Genomic DNA, 25,136 nt, shown 5'->3' with positions numbered 1-25,136 from the left:
TTGAGCCCAGGAGTTGGAGGTTGCTGTGAGCTGTGATGCCATGGCACTCTGCCCAGGGGGATGGCTTGAGGCTCTGTCTCAAAAAAAAAAAAAAAAGAATTTAGTTTGTCCTCATTCTTCTCCCTGCTAACCCACCTGGACGAGGCCGTCTTTCTAGTTACAGAGCCCATGGCCCAACACTCAGCTACTGTGACATTCTCTCCCTGGAGGCTTTTTAAAAATATTAAATAATATTATTTAATTTAATAATATTATGATTTAATAATAATAATAACATTAATGCAATCATGGGGTACAATGTGCTGGTTTTATATACAATTTGAAATATTTTCATCACATCTTATCTTGTAGGGAGTTGGGGGTGGCGTCTGGCTGCCTGAATACAAGCAAGCCGATTATATAATTTTCCTTCCCTTTTTCATGCCTTTCTCTATGTTTTGCAACATCTGCCTTCTAAGTCATTACTGTTCCTTTTACTTTACTTCCAGTGCTCAGTCTTAATAAGATATGTGCAAATGCCTTTGCAATACGTTAGCCAGTATGCGAAGCCGACTTCTCGGCCCCTTCCTCCTCCTTGCAGAGCTTCTTAATGGAACAAGCAAATAAACCTAATTTTATTTTGTATCACGGACTCCTTAATGTAATCGGGCCTCGTACATCAGGTAGCGTGAGTATCAACTGGGCAAATGAGCCATATGTTCCCATGTTCAAGGGAGAGTGACAGTTGGCCGAATGCCAGGCTTATTACAGTCTCCCCTCTGGGCTGCCTCCTCGTAATAAAATTTTAAATTGTTCATACTCAACTCCTGAGAGCCTCGTTAAGGTGAGCCTTTCCGAGGGAATACATGTTGAAGATGTCAAGAGCCACCTGATAGTCTTGGCCGTGTCGCAGGAAGATGTAACAAGCTAAAAGCCTGTGTGTGTCCCTGTCAGTCTTGCCCTCATTTTCCCCGAGTGCCGTCCAATCCTCCCTCCTTTATCCCTCAGGCCTCCCCAGCTCCGGGGCACTCACCTTTCCCACCATGTGTGCAGAACCTCCCACCTGCCATGGTCTGAGAAAGTTCCTGTTCATTAAAGATATAAAGCCTGCCTTTAAATCCCACCGGCCTTGCTGGGTGAGTGCTGTTTCACCCGCTGCCTTGTGCTGGCCTATTATTGCTGTAGTTCTCCATTTAAAACGTTTTTGTGATGGGTAATGACATCCTGTGGCTTTCGGCCAAGCACAAATATGCCAAAGCAAAGAAGTTTCACAAAATAAATAGCATCTTATAAGTTCTTATGCTGTGTCCTACAATAGGAAATGAGGAACTTGTATAGTTGCTGTGAACTCCTAAGATGGCATCAGTAGATTTCAAACTTGATCACTATTCATAAGAATTTTGTGAACAATTCAGATTCCAGAGCCATGTCTAAGATTTTGATGCAGTAAGTGTAGAATAGGATAAGGAATCTAATCTGCATTTTATTTTATTTATTTATGTATTTATTTGAGACAGAGTCTCACTTTGTCGCCCTCCATACAGTGCTGTGGCATCGTAGCTCACAGCAACCTCAAACAATCCTCTTGCCTCGGGCTCAAGAGATCCTCTTGCCTCGGTCTCCCCAGTAGCTGGGACTACAGGCACCTGCCAAGACACAACACCCAGCTATTTTTAGAGACGAAGTCTCTCTCGCTCTTGCTCAGGTTGGTCTTGAACTTCTGAGCTCAAGCAATCCACCCACCTCCACCCACCTCGGCCTCCCAGAGTGCTAGGATGACAGGCGTGAACCACTGCACTCGACCAGGAATCTGCATGTTATAAGTTCCCTCCTTCTGCCTCATGAGAAGCTGAAGCTGCTGAGTGATACCTCGGGAAATACTGGTTTGGTGCATACATACGGAAAGTTAACATTTTCTTCATTTTCTTTCCTTTCCAACCCAGAACTTTCTTTCTTAGCCTAAAATTCAACCCTCCCTTTTATCTCATTCTTGAAGAGGTTTAAATCCTCAGTTCTTTTACTTTTTGAAAATATGAATATAATTGCCCCTAGAATTGGGTCCACTTACTTCTAGTCTTTGCTTCTAATTTCTGAGTGACATTTAGAGCTCTCAAAATTTACATAAATATCCATAGCAGTAATTTTATAGACAGAAAAGTTCAATTATTCATGATTTATAAAATGACCTTTTGTTGGTGGCTTGATTTTTGAGAAAAGAAGTGACTTCTTGATATATTTAAAGTCCTTTACTTAAAAAGAAAATGCTTGCCCCACAGGTATCTGTTATACCCACACCTTCTTGCAGGTGCTAGTGTGTGTATGAAGACAATAAAAATAAATAAATGAGAAACTAACTGCTATCTATGACAATCCAGTTAAAGAAATAAAGCAGGACCAACAGTGTAGAAATCAGTCTGGTTAATATCTTCCAGACCAGAAGTGAAACTGGCATTTTTTAATCACTGTCATTTTCTAATTTCCTTTTTCTCCACATTAAAACTTCACCATTTTTTTAAAATGGAATTTATGCAAGAATGCATTTCATAAAACAGACAATATTGAATCAATCTGGTGGACGTCCCCCCTTCCTCCCACCCACGAGCATTCCATGGAGTGACCTACGAATCCCCCAGCTCTCCAGAGAGCACAGTTGGAGGACTCCTGATTCGACGTGACAAATCTGATTCTCAAGTGTGACTTGTCAAACTATTCACTTATTTATAAGCACGGTGGCAAACCAATTTGACAGGCCTTGTGAAAGATTCCGGCTCTATAAATTTGAATGAGCTCAGAGTCTCTTGGGAAAGGCAGATAAGTCAACTGCTGTAATATAGTGGGAAAAGTGTCACCACAAACTGGTGAACACAGTGAGGATGGTTCACTGACGAGGCTACTGCACCCAGAAAGGCCGCCACTGGTTAGAGGGAACTAAGATGGCACCGGGCGAGTGAGTGGTAGTTTTTCCCTCAAGAAGAAAGTGGGAGGTGTAGGCTTATTCTGTGGCCATCTCCCTTTCTCAGTATCACACTCAGTGCCATTTCAAAGCTATCGATGTAGACTTTCCTTCCTGATACAAGATATATTTTCCCCAAGATTTCTCTCAATACTCATAAAGGGGACACAAAGCATTTGTGAGTCATCCAAGTTGACTCTTTGACTTCTCGAGGAGTGCTCGGGGATATACTGAATTACACCTATGTTTCATTCTATCACCAATTAAAAAAGAAAGCAGTCAGACATCTGTCCTTCCCAGAGTTGACCCTGAGTTGCGTCGTGATATCCGTGTACGTGGTATCTGTCATGGGAAGATTGTGTGTTAAGATGCTAGATATATCATTTCATGTGATTTTTACAATATTCATAGAAGAGATATCATTCATATTCTTAGATGGACAAAAGTAAGATTTGAAGAAGGCAAGCATCACAGCTGCAATCGCGCACAGCTTGTTAAGTGACAGAAAAGCATTAAATTCTTCAGAGCTCTTACTGCAAAGCCACGTAAGATCCTAAACATCAATTCTATAGGATTTTAATTAGATTTCTAAAGAATTATCATGTCCATCTGTGGAGCTGAAGGCAGACCTTCACAATACGTACATTATTTGTTCTTTGTCTTTTCCAGAGTTAGACTAAAAAATCTTCAGAAAACAGTAATATAGAAGCTCCAAATATATTTTTGTATCACCAAATGACATAGAATAAGTCTATTTTTTGTCTAAGCAATGATGGATGGGGCCTTATTGATTTTTACCAATAAAATAAATCAGTCTTTTCAGTGGTTTGGCATCTTGTCTCAATCATGTTCGAATGACTGATTGGATTTTTCATATGACATTTTATAATTTTTGATAGCATGGAGACTTAGATATGAAAATTCAATACACAAGGATAAACTCCCTAAACTCCACAAAGGCAATTGATCTACATATGAAATCATGTAATATAATTAAGAATAAGAAAGAGTTAAACTTAGCAGAAAAGAAATCATCTCTAAGTTGGTCCTCTATTCCCAGAAACTTTTGTAAGCTTAGTTTGATAGACTCTGAGGAATACAATAACTCAGTAGCCAAGGGGGATCTAGAATTGGAAATTCTACCAGCATCCATCACTTTCAAAACCACATTCAGGAGAGCAGAGGGGATCGTTTCCCAGATATCACATTCTGACATCACCGATCACAGAAAGCTAGAGTGAAAAGGGTTAAGGACCATCAGTGTCCTGCCTGTTCTCTCATCTTGTTACGCCTGAGGGAAGCCACGGACCTCAGAGATAATAGTAGTTTAAGGTCATCTGGCTGTACTTGAATCTCATCTATCTATCCCAAAGTTTACAGCGGAAACAGCTTCACATTTGTAAAATCTCAAAGCCCCTAGAAAATCACACAATAGGCTCATTACCATAAATGTAATAGAATCATAGACATAATGTCCTCCCAGCGTTCAGACTTCTCCATTCTCTTGGGCACAACTCTCTCTTCAACGAACTCTCCCCTAGTTATTTTGGGAGCAAGCTTTAAAATTCTTTTAAGTGCTATGTTCACAAACTTTTTTTGTCCTTTACCAACTTCATAATTTCCCATCTCTTCTTTTGACTTACTTGGACTGCGAGGCGTGTCAGCGTATGAATCTATATTAATTCCCTTTTGCGTTTTCTCAGGCGTCCCCAAAATACCGCAGCAAATGGAGACGCTTCTCTTCATCCTTTCTTTCCTTTTTACTTAACAGCTAAATATTCCTCTTAGGCCTATTCCACCAGATTAATTTAGCTAAGCTTTCCATCTGATGCTATTTTGTTAATGTTAAATCACATTTTCTTAACATTTTATGGGAGTCAGCATAGCAGCACACTCTTTGGCAAGCCACCGGAATAAAGACAGCACAAAATCATTCTGCTATTTAGCAACTGCTCTTATGTACCGTCTCCCCGCTGGTGTCATAATTCAGGCATCCTGAATCTGTGTTGGTGTTCTGTGTCAGCCGTGACAGAACTGACAATTAAATTATTTGTGTACGTTAAACACGATCCACCTTTTGATGAATGTGGCGCTCTGAACATCTGAGGCTTGCTTTCAGCTTTCGTGTGTAGGGCAGTTGTACCAAAGTCTTAACTTTAGATCATTCGACCTTTCACTCCAGTAATTATGCATAAGGCGTAAAATACAACTATAGACACTAGGAATTCTGAAACACCAGAAAAGGAAAGCAGTAACATTTTAATTCTCATTTAAACTAAAATGTGGTTGAATCAATGTCTTGTCTCTGGGTAACTCTTCTAAGCTACCCTTTGCTAATAAGCTACCCTTTGCTAATTAATCCCTTTCTGTGAGCTGCATAAAGATCCCAAATCATCTTTGAATAACCAGTTCATGGCAAGTCTATCCTTAGCTATTTAATCTGCGTAAAACATGTATTTTTCTTTTCTGAGGAGAGCAGTTTAAAAAAAAAAGTAGCCAACTTAAAACACCCAAGCCCACCTCTTTCTCTGATAGGCACCTACGAAAACCTGCTTTCTAACAAAATAGCAAAATTGGATGTATTTGTGTTACCAACTTATGATGCCATTTCATGTAGGCGTTTACAGGTTTGCATTTCATTTTCTTTTCCGTCCTCCCTCTGGCCCCCCACCTCCCTGCCCGTATAAATTTAATCACTCTGTGCCTAATGTAACTCGGGACAAGGGCCTCAAGAAATGCTATTATTTGCTTGGAGCTAGGGGAAAGGCTAAGCACATACTAAAAATGTTGTTACAACGATTTCTACAAATCAGATGGATATTTGGAAATCCCACAAGAGCATCCATAGTATGGGAATAAGTATAAAAAACTTGACTTTCTCTCTAGCTTGTAGTGTAACCTTTAGTTTGATGATCAGACCCGTACCAAAAAACGGTTAAGATGTGTTGTATACACTCAAATCTTATCCTGGCAATATTAATACACAAGTGACCCTTGAGCAAAACCAGTTGAACTGAATGGGTCCATTTCTACTCAGTTTTTTTCAACAGAAGTTCCACCGACCATGCCTGAATCTCTTTCCTCCCCTTCCACCTTCTCCATCTTTGCCCCTGCCACTCCGGAGACAGTAAGACCACACCCCCTACCCTTCTTCCTCAGTTTCCTCAACAGGAAGGCAGTGAGGATGAAGACCTTTATGACAATCCACCTCCACTTAGTGAATAGTAAATATACTTTCTCTTATGATTTCCTTAATAATATTTTCTTTTCTCTATCTTACTTTATGGGAAGAACACAGTTCACAACACAGATAACATGCACAATAGCTGTTAATCAACTGTTATAAATAAGATCTCTGGTCAACAGCAGGCTATCAGCAGTTAAATTTCAGGGGAATCAAAGTTATTATGTGGAATTTCTTCTGCAAGGAGGTGGGCACCCTTAGCCCCAGCTTTGTTTAAGGGTTAACTGCTTTATATGGTATCAGCAAACTAATAGAAAATCAGAAAATCACGTACCCAAGAACCACTTTGTTTATATGTGGTACATACCTATAACTAGCTTTGTTTTCAAAGAAGGGAGTTATTTGACTAGGTCACTTTCTGTTATTTGACTGAATGTATTGGTAATGTATATGTCTGGGCCTAGAAAACAACTACTAAATATTTAGGAGCAAATATAATCCGAAAACAAATATTTAAGAATACCTGATAACTGTAGGTCCTCTTAGATACAAATTCTAATAAATAAAGAATAATAGCTACTATTTTGGGGTACCTATTACCCTCCAGGTATTTTGTATGTACAGTAGAATCTCCATAGTTAACCACCTCCTTAAGGTGACCTGATTTTCATAGATGGGGTAGGCACATGTGTATATATTAGTACAGTAGGCCTAGTTCCTCATGTTGATCACCTCTGTGTGTTGACCAGTTTCTTACAGTCCCTTGAGTGGTCAATATATAGTGGTTCTACTGTATATATACACATTATATGTATGCATATATATATATATATATATATATGTCTTTCTCTACTTAATTCTCAAAACAAACTGATGATATTACTACTACTATACCTATCCTATATAAAGCTTATGTAGAAATCAAGCAAGATCTCTTAGAGTCACATGGCCAAAAATGGAAAGCTAGGCAGAAATCCAAAGCAATCTGACTTTAGAATCCATGGTTTTATAACCCCTATATTAGCCTCCTCAAGGAAATCTTAGCTTTGCATGTGTGGACAGTAAAGACTTGTATAAAGAGAAAATTAGAAAGGCAAGGTAACAAAATTATTCAAATAGTGATTTAGTAGGGAAAGCCACTGATTTACATCAGAAGACCAGCATTGGGGGGGTAGTTATGCTAAGTTATCAAATCAAGACCAGCATTGGGGAGTAGTTATGCTAAGTTATCAAATCAAGACTGGCATTGGGGGGTAGTTATGCTAAGTTATTAAATCAAGACCAGACTTGGGGGGTAGTTATGCCAAGTTATCAAATCAAGACCAGCACTGAGGGGTAGTTATGCTAAGTTATCAAATCTCAAAGTATCTCAGTTTGTCAATATGGGAAAAAATAATCTTTACACTTCTAGGGAGAGAAAGAGAGGACGGTGAACTGCAGTGATTGGAGGGAAGGATGGGATGAGAACACCGTGTGCCCTGGGATGGCCCCAGGACACAGGGCAGCTAGGTTCTCCTCCTCAGGGAGCCCAGTGGGAGCAGCAGTGGACAATCGATCTTGCTGCCCTGCTGCTGCCTCAGTTCAAGCCACAGACACCTTGCTCTTGGGGGTTGGGCATGCAGCCTCGCAGCCCCCAAGGTTGTCTCTGTATAGACAGCATAGAGAAATCACTTGGGGACAGTCTGTGAAAGGAAGAAAAAACTGACTCATCTGCCTGATTGCCCCTTTGCTGGTGGGGCTGCCTTATCTGGCCTTTGATGGTCAATGGCCCAAGAGAACCTGAGCAAGTCACAAGATGCATCTGAAACACTAGCAGTCAAAGCAGGTGTAGGCAGGTGAATGGGATTCAGATTAGCAGATGGAAATGCAAAACTACTGCTAAGTGAGGCTCAAGACTTTCCCATGTCCAGTCTTGTGAAAGAGTATACACTAAGAAAGATTTGCAGATCATCTACATTTATTTCTTCTTTGGACTTAACACAATTCTTTCTTGAAAAGAGTATGTTCTTTCCCAAAAGTCAGACAAAAGAAATGTATAAAATATTTGTGTTCCGTCCAGAAACGTTTCTGAGTATTCCAGTATGTTATTCTTCCTATTTAGAACTAATTAAAGATTGTCAGTGTATTGTGCTTTGCTGAAGATGACCCACATCATTTGGTACAGAGAGGCCAGTTTTGCTTTTTTTTTTTTTTGGCCAGGGCTGGGTTTGAACCCGCCACCTCCAGCATATGGGGTGGTGCCCTACCCTTTTGAGCCACAGGTGGCGTCCCAGAGAGGCCAATTTTACATCCTGTGGCCCTTTTATCATCTTTCTCCCATGATAGCACTTAACTTTCATTCTATATATTTTTTCTCTCCTTTTTTTACTACAGTGATACAGGGGTGTCCAATCTATGGCCTGCAGGCCACACGCTGATTTCCTGAGGACTTTTTTGCTTACCTGTGGTGTCAGCTATCATGAAAACTACATATGGACCTTTTGTTGTCGTTAATCAGCTTTCGTTAATGTTTCTAAATTTAATTCGTGGCCCAAGACAACTCTTATTCTTCCAATATGCAGCAGACGAAGACAAATTTGGGCACTCCTATAAAGGATGATAAGTTAGGTTTTCATTAATCCATTGATCAAATCATTAAATTTGGCACAACCAGTGGTGTCAGTCTCTGTGTATAATTGCCATTAGTGCCACTTAAAGTTATTGACATAAAGAGACGCAAAGGACAACCTTTATTTTTACTTGAATGAGCAAGCTTTGGTATTTACTTGTTTTTTCATTGTGTCAATCATTTTTATAGCTCATTAAAATAAGGAATTTTCAAAAGACAGCTTATTAAATGACAGTGAAATTAGTATAGACATTGTACCTTACCTACGATAATCAGGAGCAAAAATTATTAAAATATAATATCAATATTTGATCTAAAATAGATTCCAGTGGGACATTTTACCTAAAACTTAAATTGTGAAGAGGAAAAATTTATACACAATTTCCTACTTCTTATCTAACTCATTTTAATCCAATCTATTTTACATTTTCCAGATATCAGTGAAATTAGACAGTCAATTAAAATTTCATGGTTTGCAGTATTATCTTTAGACAGAACTGGAAGCAATACTCCAGTTAATAATCTAACTATAAAAATAGCAGTGTTGCTCTAGTTTCAGCAATAAGAAATTATAATTGCCCAATGTCCTAATTTCTCTTAGTTTAAGAAATTTAGCTATTGCTAATCTTCTATGTCCTCAAACTTTGTAATAGGGTATGGCTGATTTGAAACAAAAAATAAAATCAGAGCCTTCATCATTTTCTATTCACACTTTGGAATGTACATACATAGATTGATTTTCTATATGTAAGTAAATGAAAGGTTGGATATATATTAGAATTTTCATAGTGATAAAATGGATGTGACTGTTAATCTTTCCTCTCTTTAGTTTGTGATAAATAGGTATCACATACAAACCAGGTGCTATGACTTAAATGTGCTTTGTCCCCATCGAAACTCATGTTGAAATGTTATCCCTGGTGTGGCCATGTCAGGATGTGTTTAGGTCATGAGGATTGATGGTTCATGAATAGATTGATGCCCTGGGTGAATGAGTTCTCATTATCTCCAGAATGAATTAGTTCTTTTTGTAGCTCAATTCACAATTGCCAAGTTGTGGAAGCAACCCAGGAGCCCCTCAACCCATGAATGGCTTAACAAACTATGGTACATGTATACGATGGGGTTTTATTCAACCATAAGAAAGGATGGGGACTTTAGATTGATGGAGGTGAAACACATTCTTCTTAGTAAAGTATCTCAAGAATGGAAAAACACGTATCCAGTGTACTCAATACTAATATGAAACCAATGTATAAACAGCCACACATCCGTGAAAGAACAGCACAAGTATAGTTTAGTGAGGGGGAGGGGAGAGGAGGCAGGGGAAGGAGGGTCATTGTCAGGATATCACCCCTAATGTGCACAAGTGAGGGAGTTCAGCACGCTCCCTAGGTGAAGAGCTTAACGTGAACTTTCCCTTAGAAATAAAAATAATGTAACCTAAATATTCATACCCTCATTTTAATCTGAAATAAATAAAGAGAAAGAGCCTGACTTCCTCAGTTTCTCCCTCTCTTGCTTTCTCTCTCACTGTGTAATCTCTGCACTTGTCCATTCCCCTTCCGCTTTCCACCATGAGTGGAAGGAGCCTGAGGTCCACGCCACAGGCTGCTGCCCCATCTCCAACTTTCCAGATGCCACAACTATGAGCCAAATAAACCTCTTTTCTTCACAAATTACCCAGTATCAAGTAGTCTGCTATAGCAACACGAAATGGACTGAGGCACCAGCAAAGCAAGGGTATGGAGTGTTGACTCCACATTAGTCTCTTTATTTTCTTGGAATGATACAACTTTGAGTCCGTGTTGCAGGTGGACAAGTCCTGCAAGTTAATTTGATGTGATTCTCTTCCTTCCTGGTGTGTTCGTAGCCAGTCAAATAGAAGGCAAAGGCTATGAGATCAGGCAAATGGTAGGACATCTGTTACTTTTGTTTTCTCTTTCCTTGACCTACCCTCCCAGAGAGCAGGAAGATTGAAATGTTTGATAACATTATGTATTATAACTAGGGTGACCAGATTCTAATATCTGTAAGGCGGGACAACATGGCCGGGGGCGCGGAGCGCAGGGGACAGTACCGGGCAGGGCCTGACAACAAGGCAAACTTTGATAAGCAGTTCTCAGTAATCACTTCTCAGCAATTATTTATTACAGTTTAACATTATAAAATTAACAAAAATAATATAAAACTCATATTCTGGTGAAATAGCCATATGGTGGCCGAAAACCGTATATTCCCTTCTTGTTCTCCAGCCTGTTCGTGCATTCTTTCCAAAAAGCGGGACTTTTTAAAAACGCTGCGGGACACGGGACAAATTGTTGAAAAGTGGGACTGTCCCGCCAAAATCGGGATGTCTGGTCACCCTAATTATAACATTATATATAAAGTCTGCCTCTACCTTACCAGTTCACCTTGAATGTTTACGTACATTGTGCTGTTGGCTTAGTTGTCCGCACCCTCTATTTTCTGCAGCCTCTGTGAAGTCTGCCCACCGTCCTCTGACAGTCATGGCAGAGCTTGCTGCTCTGAATTTCTACCTTTTTATGACCATCAGGCAGTAAGAGGAAGAGAGTGGTACCTTATAATTGTTAACTATTAATTTTTCTATCAGTGGAATGGTCATAGACTAAAACAGTATATTTACACACGTAAATATTTTTAAATTCTAATTTTTACCGAACACTTTAAATGCAAATGCCATGAGCTGTGATTTAATCATCTCAATAGAATACTGAACTTTGGTAATTGAAGGAAAATTTTACTATGCCATTGTGTGAACAGGTGAAATATTCTAATTAAGTGGATATTAAAAAATAAAGACTTGAAGGATGAACTGAGCTGTGAAAGGATTATAGTGGAAAAGGTAAGGAAAAAACATGAATACTTCAAATATCAGAACGCGTGACATGGAAACCAAGACAATCTGAGGGCTGATAATCATGGCTTAGTTAAAGCCACAAAACACGGCTGACACAGTGGCTCACACCTGTCATCCTAGCACTTTAGGGGGCCCAGTCAGGTGGATTATGGATCACCTGCGGTCAGGAGTTTGAGACCAGCCTGAGCACCTTGCAGACCCTATCTTTACTAAACAGAAAAAACTAGCTGGGCACTGTGGCAGGTGTCTATAGTCCTGACTACTGGGAAGGCTGAGGCAGGAGGATCACTTGAGCCCAAGAATTTAAGTTTGCTGTGAGCTATGACACCGTAGCACTCTACCCAGGGCAATAAATAAAAAACAAACAAACAAACAAAATAATAAAATAAAAGTTAGAACAATGTGAATCAGAAAGACCAAGTAGCTAAGTGCACAGACAAGAAGTTTTGTGTCAATTCAAGGACAGGTTTTAAGCAGTGAAACAATGCTGGGGACAGTCACGCTGGCATTAGATGCCTTATAAAAGCCTGGTGTCTACTCCTCAGGACTCCATGTTCAGACTGAACTGTGACAAAACATGTCTTCCTTTCTTTGTTGTTATTCTTTGTGCAGTTACAGAAGTGCTTATGTTCTTAGGCAGGATGGGAAACTAGTTCGTTGAAAATTTACCTGTTGTTGCTAATTGGACATCAGGGAGAGTGCTTAGTGTTTTGAACTGTTAACATTTAATCTATGACTGTGTAATACAGTAATATTAATATCCCCAGCTACAGATGAGGAGACTGAATACTTGGACAGCTAATTAATTTCATCCAGGCCATTAAAAAATTAAATGTTGAGATTCAGTTTTGATCACAGCACTTTTTTTTTTAATATACAAATGCCAGTGGCATTTTATTTATTTATTTAATTAATTTTCACCTTTTTTTAAAAATTGAATAATAGATGTTTACATTAATACTATCATGGGGTACAGTGTACTATTTTTATATACAATTTGAAACATTTTCATCAAACTGGTTAACATAACCTTCATGTCATTTTCTTAGTTATTGTGTTAAGACATTTATATTCTTCATTTAGGAAGATTCACATGTACCCTTATAGGATGAACTATAGGTGTGATCCCATCAATCACACTCCCCCCACCCATTCTCCCCCCTCCTTTAGCCTCCCTCTCCCCTTTCCTCGAAATGCAAATCAAAACTACTTTGAGATACCACCTAACTCCAGTAAGATTAGCCCATATCACAAAATCCCCAAATCACAGATGCTGGTGTGGTTGTGGAGAAAAGGGAACACTTCTACACTGTTGGTGGGATTGCAAACTAGTGTGTTCCTTTTGGAAAGATATCTGGAGGATATTTGTTCACAGCACTTTTGACCCCAAAGCCCACATTCTTACCCCAAAACCCACTCTACTAGGATGCATGCAATGTCGTAACTGCACAGGATAAAATAAGAAAGAAAAACACTCTTATATTAGCATCAAATCATTATTCCCTTCCATGGTAAGATGGCTTATGGCTAAAACTCTTTCATAACATGGGACTGGCCGGCCTGCCTTTAGGAGCTCACCAAAGCTAAGAAGCCCTGAGAATATGGACATGTATCTCATCACATTTCAGGGAGTCACTGGGTTCTCAGAAAGTCAGATTAAGAAACTCTAGTATGACAGGTCATCCTGTGCAAATTAAATTCTACACACACACACTTTTATTTAAAGTTTATGCTCTCTTAGTCACTATACTATTAGCAAAGACGTTTTGGAAACTCAAAGTCAAAAGACCCTGGTTGGAATGAGCACGCCCTGATCACAGAGAAAGGCCTGGTGAGAACCTTGGTCCCACACTACCTAGTCAGTACTTTGAGTCAATTATTGCTTTTGTCTATACCTGTTTCTTGATTTGTAAAATAGGGATGGTAACAAGAGCAAGCTCAAAGGTTTGTCTTAAGAATTTGGTGAGGTGGGTGGCTCCTGTGGCTCAAAGGAGTAGGGCGCCAGCCCCATATGCTGGAGGTAGCAGGTTCAAACCCAGCCCTGGCCAAAAATTGAAAAAAAAAAAAAAAAGAAAAAAAGAATTTGGTGAGGTGACATTTATTACACACTTAGTCTAGGGCCTGGGCAGAGTTAGGTCGTTCTACATAATAGCTCATACACTTTGACTGATGAGTTTTAATATGATGGAAAAGAGTACTCTTCATATTTAGTAGTCTTTATTTTCAGGTATCTATTCCTAACATACTGCTTTAAACATAGTAGGCATTAAGTGAATATTCACTGAATGAATTAAGAAGGAAAAAAAGTCCTAGCATTGCTCCACTTCCCACCATGTATTTAAATTGCTCCTGAATTTTTGGAAGCCTTTCCATGCTCCCAGGTGCTCGTGTATTTCCATATATAAGTTTTATTACCCATTATCTATTAGTGGTATCACCTTAGCATTAAATCCTAATATAGTCATATACAAATAATATGCAATCAATCATTTTATTGTCTTCTGTCGTCTTCCCTGTGAGTATATGCTCTTTATTAATTATTCACAAAACTCTCCATTTTTATTATCAGAATTTTTCCCCTGTTTTTTACAGATAGCCTAGCTTATCTATATTTCTGGCTATGCTTGTTGTTAAATGCCAGAGGAGCTTATGTGCAATGGAGGCAGAATATTTTAACATCTTTCATTGCTGTACTTTACCAGCTTTCCAGATAAAGTATCTGTTTGAATATTCCAAAAGAAAGAAAGAAAAAATAATCAATCTTTCCCTATGAATGTTACCAAAACCACCAATTAAAATGTTCCAGTTAATTCTTCCATGTGCATTCTGCCTTATCTAAAAATGCCAATTGCTTGGTAGACTTTGATCTTGGCTAAGTGGTATTTTTTTTTTTTTTTTTTGGACGTCATGTTAGCTAAGTCATGTTTAAATATGTAAAAGAACTAGAAATTCTTACTTTTCTTTCACATTTCTTGTTTGATTATTCTGCATTATATTAGGGCAATGATTAGGTGATTTTATTCCATTGCACCGCCACAAGATTAAATTTTTTGCTCTTTTAACAACTCTTATTAATGAAAGGAACAATTAAATGATAAGTTGACACATTCACACTATCATGCCATAAAATATTTAATTATTGTTAAATTTTTGAACGATTATATCCTAGGTGACTAGAGAGACTTTTAAAAATTATTTATTTGGGCTTGGTGCCTGTGGATCAAGTGGCTAAGGCACTAGCCACATACATCTAAGGTGGCAGGTTCAAATCCAGCCCAGGCCCGCCAAACAACAATGATGGCTGCAACCAAAAAATAGCCGGGTGTTGTGGTGGGTCCCAGCTACTTGGGAGGCGGAGGCAGGAGACTGGCTTGAGCCCAGGAGTTAAAGGTTGCTGTGAGCTGTGATGCCACAGTACTCTACCCAGGGGGACAGCTTGAGGCTCTGTCTCAAAAAAAAAAAAATTATTTATTTGGGGCCAGGTGCGATTGCTCATGTTTGTAATGCTAGTGCTCTGGGAGTGCCCAGGCAAGAGGATTGTTTGAGCTCAGGAGTTTGAGACTAGCTTGAGTAAGAGGGAGAACCTATCTCTACTAAACAGAAAAAACTAGCTGGAAATGGTGGCAGGTGCCTATAGTCCCAGGTACCCAGGGAGTCTGAGGCAAGAAGATCATTGCACCCAAGATCTTGAGGTTGCTGTGAGCTATTCTGATTCCAAGACACTCTATCTAGGGTGACGGAGTAGGACTCTGCCTCCCCCCCCCAAAAAAAAAAATATATATATATATTCATTTTATATGTATTTATATAAACATTCATTATATTACATTCATATATATATATAATTGAATATTCTATATTCATATATATTTATATAAATATTCATTTATTTATATATAAAATTTTATATATATAATTTATTTTAAGAAAAGATAAATCAATTTGATTGCTACCTTGGTTATTTTCATATAACATTTAATGTTTAATATTTTAAATATTATAAATTTTTGCATATTGATCTTATGAAGTAAGATGCATTTTTACTTGGAAACAAGGATACATTTTATAGATTAATTTATAACAAATAGCTCAGAACTTCTCAGACTTTATGATACTAGTCACTGGGGATGTTATGAAAATGCAGACTTTGATTCAGTCAGACTGGAATGAGACCTCATATGTGGGAGCAAACACATGAACTACCTTTAGTGCATCTAATGTTGACTAAACAGAAACTTCTAGAGGGTCATAATCAACATGCAGATTTATTTTACTAAAAGTAAGGACAGGTAGTTGTTCCAGAAAGAACATGAGTGCCAGAGATAATCAAATATAATCTTAACTCATTCTTTGATCCTTAGCTCATCAGTCTTAGGCGGATTTTACCTTTTCTCAGTTTAGTCCCCTTCTTGGTACCTCAGATAATGACAGACACTTGAGAAATATTGATGCATTAAGATTTCTAAGGAATAACCAATTTCAGTTATGATCATTTCAGTTCATTTTAGTAAACATGATTAAAAACCCACTGTGCCTGAAACCAGTGTCTGTGAGGCACCCTGGTGGACATGAATTGGACCTTTCTGAAAGTTAAGAAAATAATTATACGAAGTATAACACTGGCATTGGGTTGGTGCTTGGAAAATTTGTTTGATGGCCTTTAGATATAAGCAGACATATTACTTTTGTCATAGACATTGTTTGTCACCAATATTTAAAATTTCTATGTTGCTGAAAATTCTCAGTGATTCCTAATGTTAGAGGCAGATGGTTCACCCAAATGCTTCTTACGTTGACCTCTTTTAATTGAATCAGATAAAGAATTGTATTTGGCCAGAAATTTGCTGCCTACTAGGATAGGTTTGTTACTGTGTCAAGAGCAGTATAATTCAATTGTAAATGTAAATTGGTATCTGGAAACTAGACATTTCAGAAATTAAAGAAGGTATAAAATGTCTGTTTTGGAGGAATACTCTATGCCAATGACTTTTTAAAAAGTCTGATTATGTGCCACAGAACGCTGTAAACCCAGATGTGGCCTCTTCTACTCACTGATAACAGAATTTGGAATTCATGATTAGTAATAAAGCCAATGTCAGAAGCTGTTTTCATACAAATTGCAGTTGGCTGATATCCTCTGTGTTTCAAATTGGGTAATTAATTATATTAGCTGCATTACATGTTATACATATATTAGAAACAATGACATGTTTGCAATACAACAAATGCTATTTTGTTATTGTTAATGAATGTGACGTGCATGCAATTTCCGTTGCCTTTTTTTTTCTTTTAAAGCTATAGTCAAAAATGAGTCTGTTGTCATTTATTTTGGTGTAGTCCTACCTATCCACTGTTGCTTTTAGAAATGGGTTTCTAAAGGCTTGACAACTAAATTTATAAAACATAAAAAATAGAAACCCCAAATTGGGCAAATGTTTTTATTTTCCATTTCCTGTCTGCTCTTAAAAAAAAAAAAAATTGATGCTGAGTTTTAGAAACAAATCTTGGGGTTTCCTCTGATTATAATGACATTTTGATGTTGGCTTTGTTTTTGAGTTTCAGAGAAAATCTAATATGGATCATTTTATGAAAGATTGGAATTTCTTACATAGATATCTTTTCCTTGTACACTATATGTTTTCAGAATGTTTAATTCAGTGTAACTTCATCTTTCTACTACTCTTTTTTCATTTTTGATGGGGTAGGACAGTAATAGGCATGGCCCTTCAGCAATGGGACTGTGGAGTTAGATTCTTTAATTCACTAGCATTGGTGAACATTGCCGTGTTCAGCACTGCACTGTGTGGTCACCGAAAATGCAAAAGAAGATCATGTTTATAAAGAAAGACACAAGAAGGTGCCTGTGGCTCAAAGGAGTAGGGTGCCGGCCCCATATGCTGGAGGTGGTGGGTTCAAACCCAGCCCTGGCCAAAAAAAAAAAACTACAAAAAAAAAGAAAGACACAGACCAAACAATGGGGAAATTGGCTTGTATTTCTCCAAACCCAAGTTCAATTTTCACCAGCGAGTTGACTTTCCAAACAGCACAGCAAATAGTTATATTTCTTATTTATAGTTATAGTTATATTTCCATTTATAGTTATATTTCTTATCAAACATTTGAGTGTTAAAACACCAGACACTCATTTGATTTTTAATGTACAGTGAAATCCACAATGATGATTCAAGTTGTAGTATAATAATCATCAATATAGTGTCAAAATAAAAGCAAATGCCATCTATTCTAATATGTAGAGGCTGAGATTGCTCACAATGAGGAACAGAATGATAGAGAAGGAGTAAATTCATATTATCACATCCATCTATGATTTTTAGTAATGTTTTAAAGTAAAAAAGTAAGCACTTTTGATTTACCAGTGTTGAAGAGCCTGCCTTCCACTAATTGCGCATTTTATTTTTAGAGTGTTTCTCTTGGAGGATGGTAGCCTCAAGATATATAATGTTACCAGGTCAGATGGTGGATCGTATACATGCATAGCCACAAATCAGTTTGGCATTGCCAAGAACACCGGCAGCCTCATAGTAAAAGGTATTGTAGTATCTTCATCTGTGTTTGATGAACATTGGAGATGTGCATGAATAGATGAATTTCTATTACAGCATCAAACCTCTATTATATTGTGTATGTAAAATATTTGATTGCTCCGTTTATGTGAGAGATTCGTCACTGTGTTCATTAATTCCACGTGCACTTTGCCAGTAGGACACCATGGTCCTTTGGCAGTTGAAAATGACATCAGTGTCTAAATAGGCAGAGTTAAAATTTGCACTTGAAATATTTGGATTTTCACAGTTGTTTTAGTGTTCAGACCATAAACCTTTTGATAAAGTCACTCACTGGATAGTACTTTTCTTGCTTAAATGTCTATCAGAATTTCTCATTTTGTATGAAATATTTACAAGTAAATAAAAATAATATACAACAAGATACAATAGCTGGATATACAACTGGTTCACTTACCTACATAACTCTGAGTAGGTAGGGTACGTAAGTACAAAACTAGTGAAATACAGAGTCTCTTCCATATGCTATGAACCGTAAATAAAAAGAAGTTGTTTTCAAAGTGAAAGCAATTAAAATAATAGTATTTACATGAATGATTATTATATTCCCATCACAGTAAAGAGATAAACTCATACAATTTTAGATGGTTAAACTGTATGCTCCATCTTTAAGATTTTTAAGCTAACGCCAGTTCAAATGCTTCTACATTTATCACCAAGGGACATAATTAGTTTTAGAAATACCTAGTCCCCATCTTTGCTACTTTACATCACCGAATCTCAGCTCATAAACTAGCATTTTTACTGGAAGCCATGTCACTTCTATCACTTCATTGCCTCCTGGATGAAAGAAATGATTGTCTGGATAAAGCAGCTTGAGAGGCTAATTAAGCCCAAATGATTAAGTTCTGCAATTGGCACTTTCTCATCTTTTCTATTAAAAAAATATATATTTAATAAAAAAGTAGTTAGCTGCCACACTTCACCTATCATTTAAAATGTCTCCAGGAAAATAAACACCCACCTTTAATCCTGGAAGATATTTCTGTCAACTTGTCTCAAGCATATTACATTATGTCGACAATTGTCTGAAACACTCTGGGGAAATGTGACTGATGAAACTTGCTATGTCAAAAGCCAACCAGGGTGGCACATTTTGAAAACCTTCACTTCCTTAAGATCATATTGTCTTCAATTTTTGAGACAGAGATGGACTCACTGTTTCAAGGTGTATGCTATGGCTATATTTAAGAGGGTACATCTCCAGTAAATTCTTGGCAATATTCAAGGACTGAAAAGTGTGAATGCTTTGTGTTTGAAGAAATGTGTCCATGAAAGGAAAAAAAAGATTTATTCCATCATTTTACACTAAGGAAGTATAGGTAGTAGGCATCAATTTTATTACAGCAGAAGATTAAAATATGGTGAAAGATTAAAAGGTCTTGAAGTTAAGGCTTCCAGGTATGCAAAAATTCAAGTGACATTGAAATGTAAAACGGAAAGGATAAGGGAAATCAGTAGTAGAAATTTAGGTTTTGGTTGTTTTTTTTTTTTAAATCTTCAATAGACTACTGGTGGCCTGTTAAATTGTTTTGCTGTTAAAATATGGTGATAAGGATCTCCACTCGGGAGAACAAGGAAAAAAATGTTAATGGCTAGATTCAACTGAATGAATAGTCTCTTTATTTCAAATGTTTCTCAAACCTGTGGCATCAAGATACCCATACCTGCAAGCCTAGCACTCTGGGAGGCCAAGGCAGGAGCTCCCTTGAGCTCAGAAGTTGGAGACCAGCCTGAGCAAGAGCAAGACCCTGTCTCTACTAAAAATAGAAAAAATTAGCTGGGCATTGTGGCAGGTGCCTGTAGTCTCTGCTATTCTGGAGGCTGAGGCAGAAGGATTGCCTGAACTCAAGAGTTTAATGTTGCTGTGATCAAGGCTGATGTCATGATAGTCTAGCCTGGGAAACAGAGTAAGACTCTGTCTTAAGGAAAAAAAAAAAAAAAAAGATACTCACTGTTCACTAATAATTGATGGAAGAAAAATAAAAAATGAAGACTCAGAAAAATATTAACTGAGAAACTCAGAGTCAATTATCCTGTCTTCTGAATGTAACAACTGCATATTTCAGTTTAATGTAGCCACGTTTTCTGCTAATTAGGTTCCTAGTTCTTATGATGGAAAACAATTGATCTACATTTTCAGATATTCCATAAAGCATTTCATAATCCCCAGGTATTCTGGGTTTTTTTCTACACATAAATCAATACTTCCAAAAGATGGCTCAGTTTAGAAAAAAAAAAAAAAAAGCTGGCATTTTTTGTCTATTTCTAGAGTTCTTTGCTGAGGCTGTTGGAACACAGTTGTCCCACCCTGATTCCTGGTTAACTTAATCAGTGTGGCTCTTTCTGTTCACTTTTCATCTTCTGATAAACTGACTTACTGATCACATCCGCAGTGTTGGTTTTTCTTTCTCTTCTGGAATGGAAACTAAAAGGGGGCAAGGATCTTTGTTCACTTTAATCAGTGGAGCTACAAGTCCTAGAATTTTGTCAGGAACCGTACGTGTCCGATACATATTTATTGATTTAACAAAAGGCTTTGCCTTCTGCCTCTTAGTTCCCAGGGATAATTTTCATCCTGACTGCCTTTTTCTAAAATCCGACAGTTGTCGATTTTTCAGAGTTTAAGCTCCTTAGGACATTTTGTGGAAAAGAGCATTAAAGTTTAAGAAAAGAAAAAACAACCCTCTTAAACGCTTTCACATTCCCAATTTTAGGATTTGTAGTTTTATGTTTGTAATAGACATCTATCTCCTCACTCTGCTGATGGGGGCAAGCCTGAGCCTACAGGAAAATCCGAATAACTTTAGGGCGAGAACTCGCTGCTCTGCTATTTATAGCCCAGTATCAGAGGATAATGTACAAATGCAAAAAGCACACGGATTATTATAAGGGATGTCAGTAAGCATGAATAGCAAGCTACTTTCATGTATGTAAATCTAACAATAGGAAGAAAAATTTGTTAGTTATTTTTTTAACAATCATGAAATAGCTACAACCCAATTCAAGGAGACTTGGGGGTCTTTTGCTTCTTTGCCACTGGCAAGAACTACCCTAAGCAATATAAATAATATAAATAATAAGTATGTGTATCATACGTAATTAAACAAATACATTAAAAAATGCTCGTACAGTATAAATATAATATTTTTTAGAAACTGTGCTTATTATTGATCTGTAATATATAATGTTTACTAAACTGTGTGATCGCTGTGAAAACAGTTCTAAGTCGATTACTAGCACGCATCTTAACTAGACGGCTGTAACTAATTTTCTTTTATGTAGTAATGTGGAAAGTATCACTGCCAAGGAATTATTATTTTACAAGCTACAATTGTGAAGCTTAGTCTGAGGAAGAATTATCATAGTATATGTTGATCCAACTATTTTCTTGACTAGTAAGTATATAGTCATTTGGTTGTTAAGATGGCTTAGTGTATGTGTGTGCGTGTGTGTGGTTGTGTGTGCACGCGTGAGTGTGCCTGTGTGTGTTATAGATGTGTTTCTGCATCTATGATGTCCATCTGATTGTCATCATTACAGAGTTAAATATAATTTTGTTTCTCAAACCAGAATCAGGAAGTAGTGACCGTAACTGTAATGGAGTGGCAAGGAGCAAATGAGAAATTTCAGTTAAAGCTGATAAAACAATCATCTCTCTTTGAATTTATTTATCAGCCTCAGTCATGCAAGAAATGTTGTGGTTAGATAACATGTAAAAAGATAATAGTTACAAGAGTCAGATATTTTCCAGCTTAATTTTTAGCTGATAGGGCTTATCTGTGTTAAGAGGATTCTGAAGTTATCTGCACTGTATGGTGGAAATTTCTATTTCGCTAATACAGCGGGGTAAGGCAATTTTCCATCCAAACACTGGGAGCACAATTAGCTGCAGCCTCGACAGCGCCTCTGAAGATGCCCGGTGTAATCTGAGGCCGTGTTCCGTCAGCACGAACAGGGAATCAAAAAGGAAGAGAGTTTGAGTGTTCCCATTTTGGAGGACTGAGATTAAAACTACAATGTGTACATACATTAAGAGGTATATGAAAATCACATAAAAGGGGAAATTATTTGATCTGGCATTTGGAAAATTATTAAAAAGCAGAGTAACAGCAGGCTATAAAAATGATCTTGTTTGCAGGCAACATTTGTTTCTGTTTCCCCACTGGAGAAGTTCTGGATGTTCAATTATAGGCCTCATTGCTTCAGCATTATTTTCCACCGAAATGTCGGAACTTGGAAAAGCATATCTAATGTGCAAATTAAGCTTATTGCTGCTCATTTAGTTGTTTATTCTTTGTGATAGAAGTCTTTATTATACCAGCGTACCGAGTGGCCTATCTATTTTCTCCAGCAGAATAAGAGTATTCTCTAATATGGGTCTACATTTAGTAAGAGCAATACCCAGGGTAGGTAGATAATTGTAGGCTTAGTGGCTTTAAAAGGCAGTTTAAAGGATTGGAGATACTGAGCCCAGCTTTATTGAGAAAACCAGTTTGACTGAGCAAACCAAAAGCATAATTTCAGAGACGTGGCAAGACATACCAGAATACGTTCATCGTAATTGTAGTTAGCTGTTGGAAACACCAAAGGAATCTCCCGGCAGCGCTAACATCTCCCCAGAAATGTTCGATTTCATACCCAACCTTCTACAAAACATGATTTAAAGCGTTTGGTAGAAAGAAGATTTTATCTTAAAATCATCGATGGTGAAAATTAATTTCAAGGAGAGAAGATACATAATTGAATTTTTGAAATTTCTTTCCCCTTCCGATAATGCAAATGAGGCTGAGTGAATTTTCAAAACCTGAATACCGTACTTTCTGCAAGTAAAAAAAATGTGAAAATAAACAACAACAAAATAGCATCAATTTAAGCAAGCCCACTAGCATTGATGATATTTTGGTCTTCCTAACAATTTCGTATGTAATCTTTAAAAAAACGTGACACATAGTTCTCAGGTTTAATTTCCAAGTATGTTCAGCAACTTATTTTTGTTCTTAAAGTATATCGTATATCACCTAGTGTAAAGAACAGATATTAATGCATTCTTTGTTTACCATTTTTTTTATTGTTCAAAGGATTTGTACTGCACAGATTAAACCTATTCTTGTTAAAGTTTAGTTTGCTCATTTTTAATAAAAATATAGTGTGATAGTCTGTAGTTCATGTCACATGAAAGAGGCCAGACAAAAGAGTACTTACCATTCCTTAAAGTGGTTAAATGCACGGCGTTTGTAATTATATTAACTGGCTGTTACTAACCAGAGCAGAACTTGGAGCATTTGTTTGTATTCTTCTTCATGTTGTAATGCTTATCACTTATTAAATACATACTCTGTGCTAGGCACCGTAGTGGGGGCTGTACGTATACCATCTCATTGCCAGAACCACCTTTTGAAGCTGATATAACTATCTCTGTTTTACACAAGGGGAGATGGAAGCAGAGGTTACTAAAAGTACTTGCCCGAGCTTCCTGTGTCAGTAAGGCCAGAACTTTTGTTTTCCTTCTTTTTCATCCTCTAGTGAATTTATATATTAATAAATGCCTAAGACAATTTTACATGGCATTGTTGAAATCCAGAGAAATAAAAATACGGTAACTTGCAGATGTTAATATGTTCCCATAAATACTTCAGCTTTCTTTCATCAGAGTTCAATCTTTATTTATATGTGTTTCATATATGTAAAAATTACATGTAACAAAATATATAAATCTCAAGAAGACATTCACTGAATTTTGGAAATTGCATCTATAACCCCAAACCCCACAAAACGGAGGACATTGCCATCACCCTATAACTAGAACTTTTTAGTTCTTAAGTCCCTTCTGAATCCCTGTCCCTGCTCCATTCCTAGAAATAACCATTGTTATGATTTTTTTCCATCCACAGATTTCATACCAATGTAATCGTATAATGTATATTTTTTGTATCTGGTTTCCTTTATTTAGCATAAACTAATAGCTATCCCTGTTCTCTTTTTATCAAAAATTATCAAAACTAAACTTCAACTAATAAACTTAATCTTAATACCCACACATAGATATATATACACATACATACATACATGTATATACATACACACATATATACACGTGTGTGTATATTTATACATACATAAATAAATCTCAGTATTTTTGTCTTCAGTTTCCCTCCAAACTTTGTACATGTTTGTTCTCACTTGTGCCCTGAGTATTTGGTTAGGAACTGGAAGTTTAATCATTTTATCTTGACTTCATTCTGACCCTACAATAATTAATCAGGTTACTTGACTTCTTGGGCATTCTCTCTTTAAACTTGGTCAGTGGTCTCTTATATTCTCGTGCCATTTTTAAGGAATAAAGTGTGTCATTAAAATGTAAAAACTTCCCAGAAGCAAGGGATGTGTTTTCAGTCTCTGGATCTTGAATACTCCAGCAGTTAGCAAATGCTTTCGAGTCCAAGAGAAAAACGGGGTTGGACGGTGCAAGGCAGGGAAAACTAATCAGATGCCTCGAATTCAGCCTTATTTTCCTCTCCTGGCTTTTATTTTCTCATCTTGACTCCCTTCATCCCAACATAAAATATTCAAAAGAAAACATTCTCTTTCTGTCAGGTCCTACGGCCAAGCACAATACAATTTTCTAATTCCATCTCCTATAACCAGCAGAAGTCTTTGATCCTACAATTTACTATAGTCCAGCCTAAAGTTATACAGTTGGATAGGTCTGAGTGAACATTATCTCTTTTAAGAAATACAAATACGATGCCAGGAGTACCTAGTCAATGCCTACTCTGTCCTAACAGCTTTAAAACAGAGTAGTTGGGGTATCTAATGTATTAAGTAGAATCTACAGTGCATAATCTTTTTAAATAGACGTCAGGCCCTGTTTTGATTATTTGTTAATATGAAAGATCTGTCCTTGCATTTTACATTATTATTTGCTAGGAAAATAGTGTAATCCT

The 25,136-nt window shown here is 37.3% G+C and overlaps 1 protein-coding gene across 2 annotated transcripts in view; it reads left to right on the top strand.

Annotated features, from left to right (window-relative positions):
- CNTN6 (contactin 6) overlaps positions 1 to 25,136 on the top strand; it is a 311,477-nt gene that overhangs the window by 241,556 nt on the left and 44,785 nt on the right. For both annotated transcript variants that reach the window (XM_023510687.1, XM_003785488.2), the window contains one exon: positions 18,027 to 18,154. In XM_023510687.1, the coding sequence (XP_023366455.1) occupies positions 18,027 to 18,154 (128 nt within the window). The remainder of the gene's footprint in view (positions 1 to 18,026; positions 18,155 to 25,136) is intronic.

The sequence above is a fragment of the Otolemur garnettii genome, unplaced genomic scaffold (assembly GCF_000181295.1).
Source record: "Otolemur garnettii isolate 467f Iridium unplaced genomic scaffold, OtoGar3 scaffold00015, whole genome shotgun sequence".
In the NCBI taxonomy this organism is placed as follows: domain Eukaryota; kingdom Metazoa; phylum Chordata; class Mammalia; order Primates; family Galagidae; genus Otolemur; species Otolemur garnettii.
The sequence above is the reverse complement of the archived record's forward strand: the minus strand, read 5'-3'. Positions and strand labels throughout refer to the sequence as shown.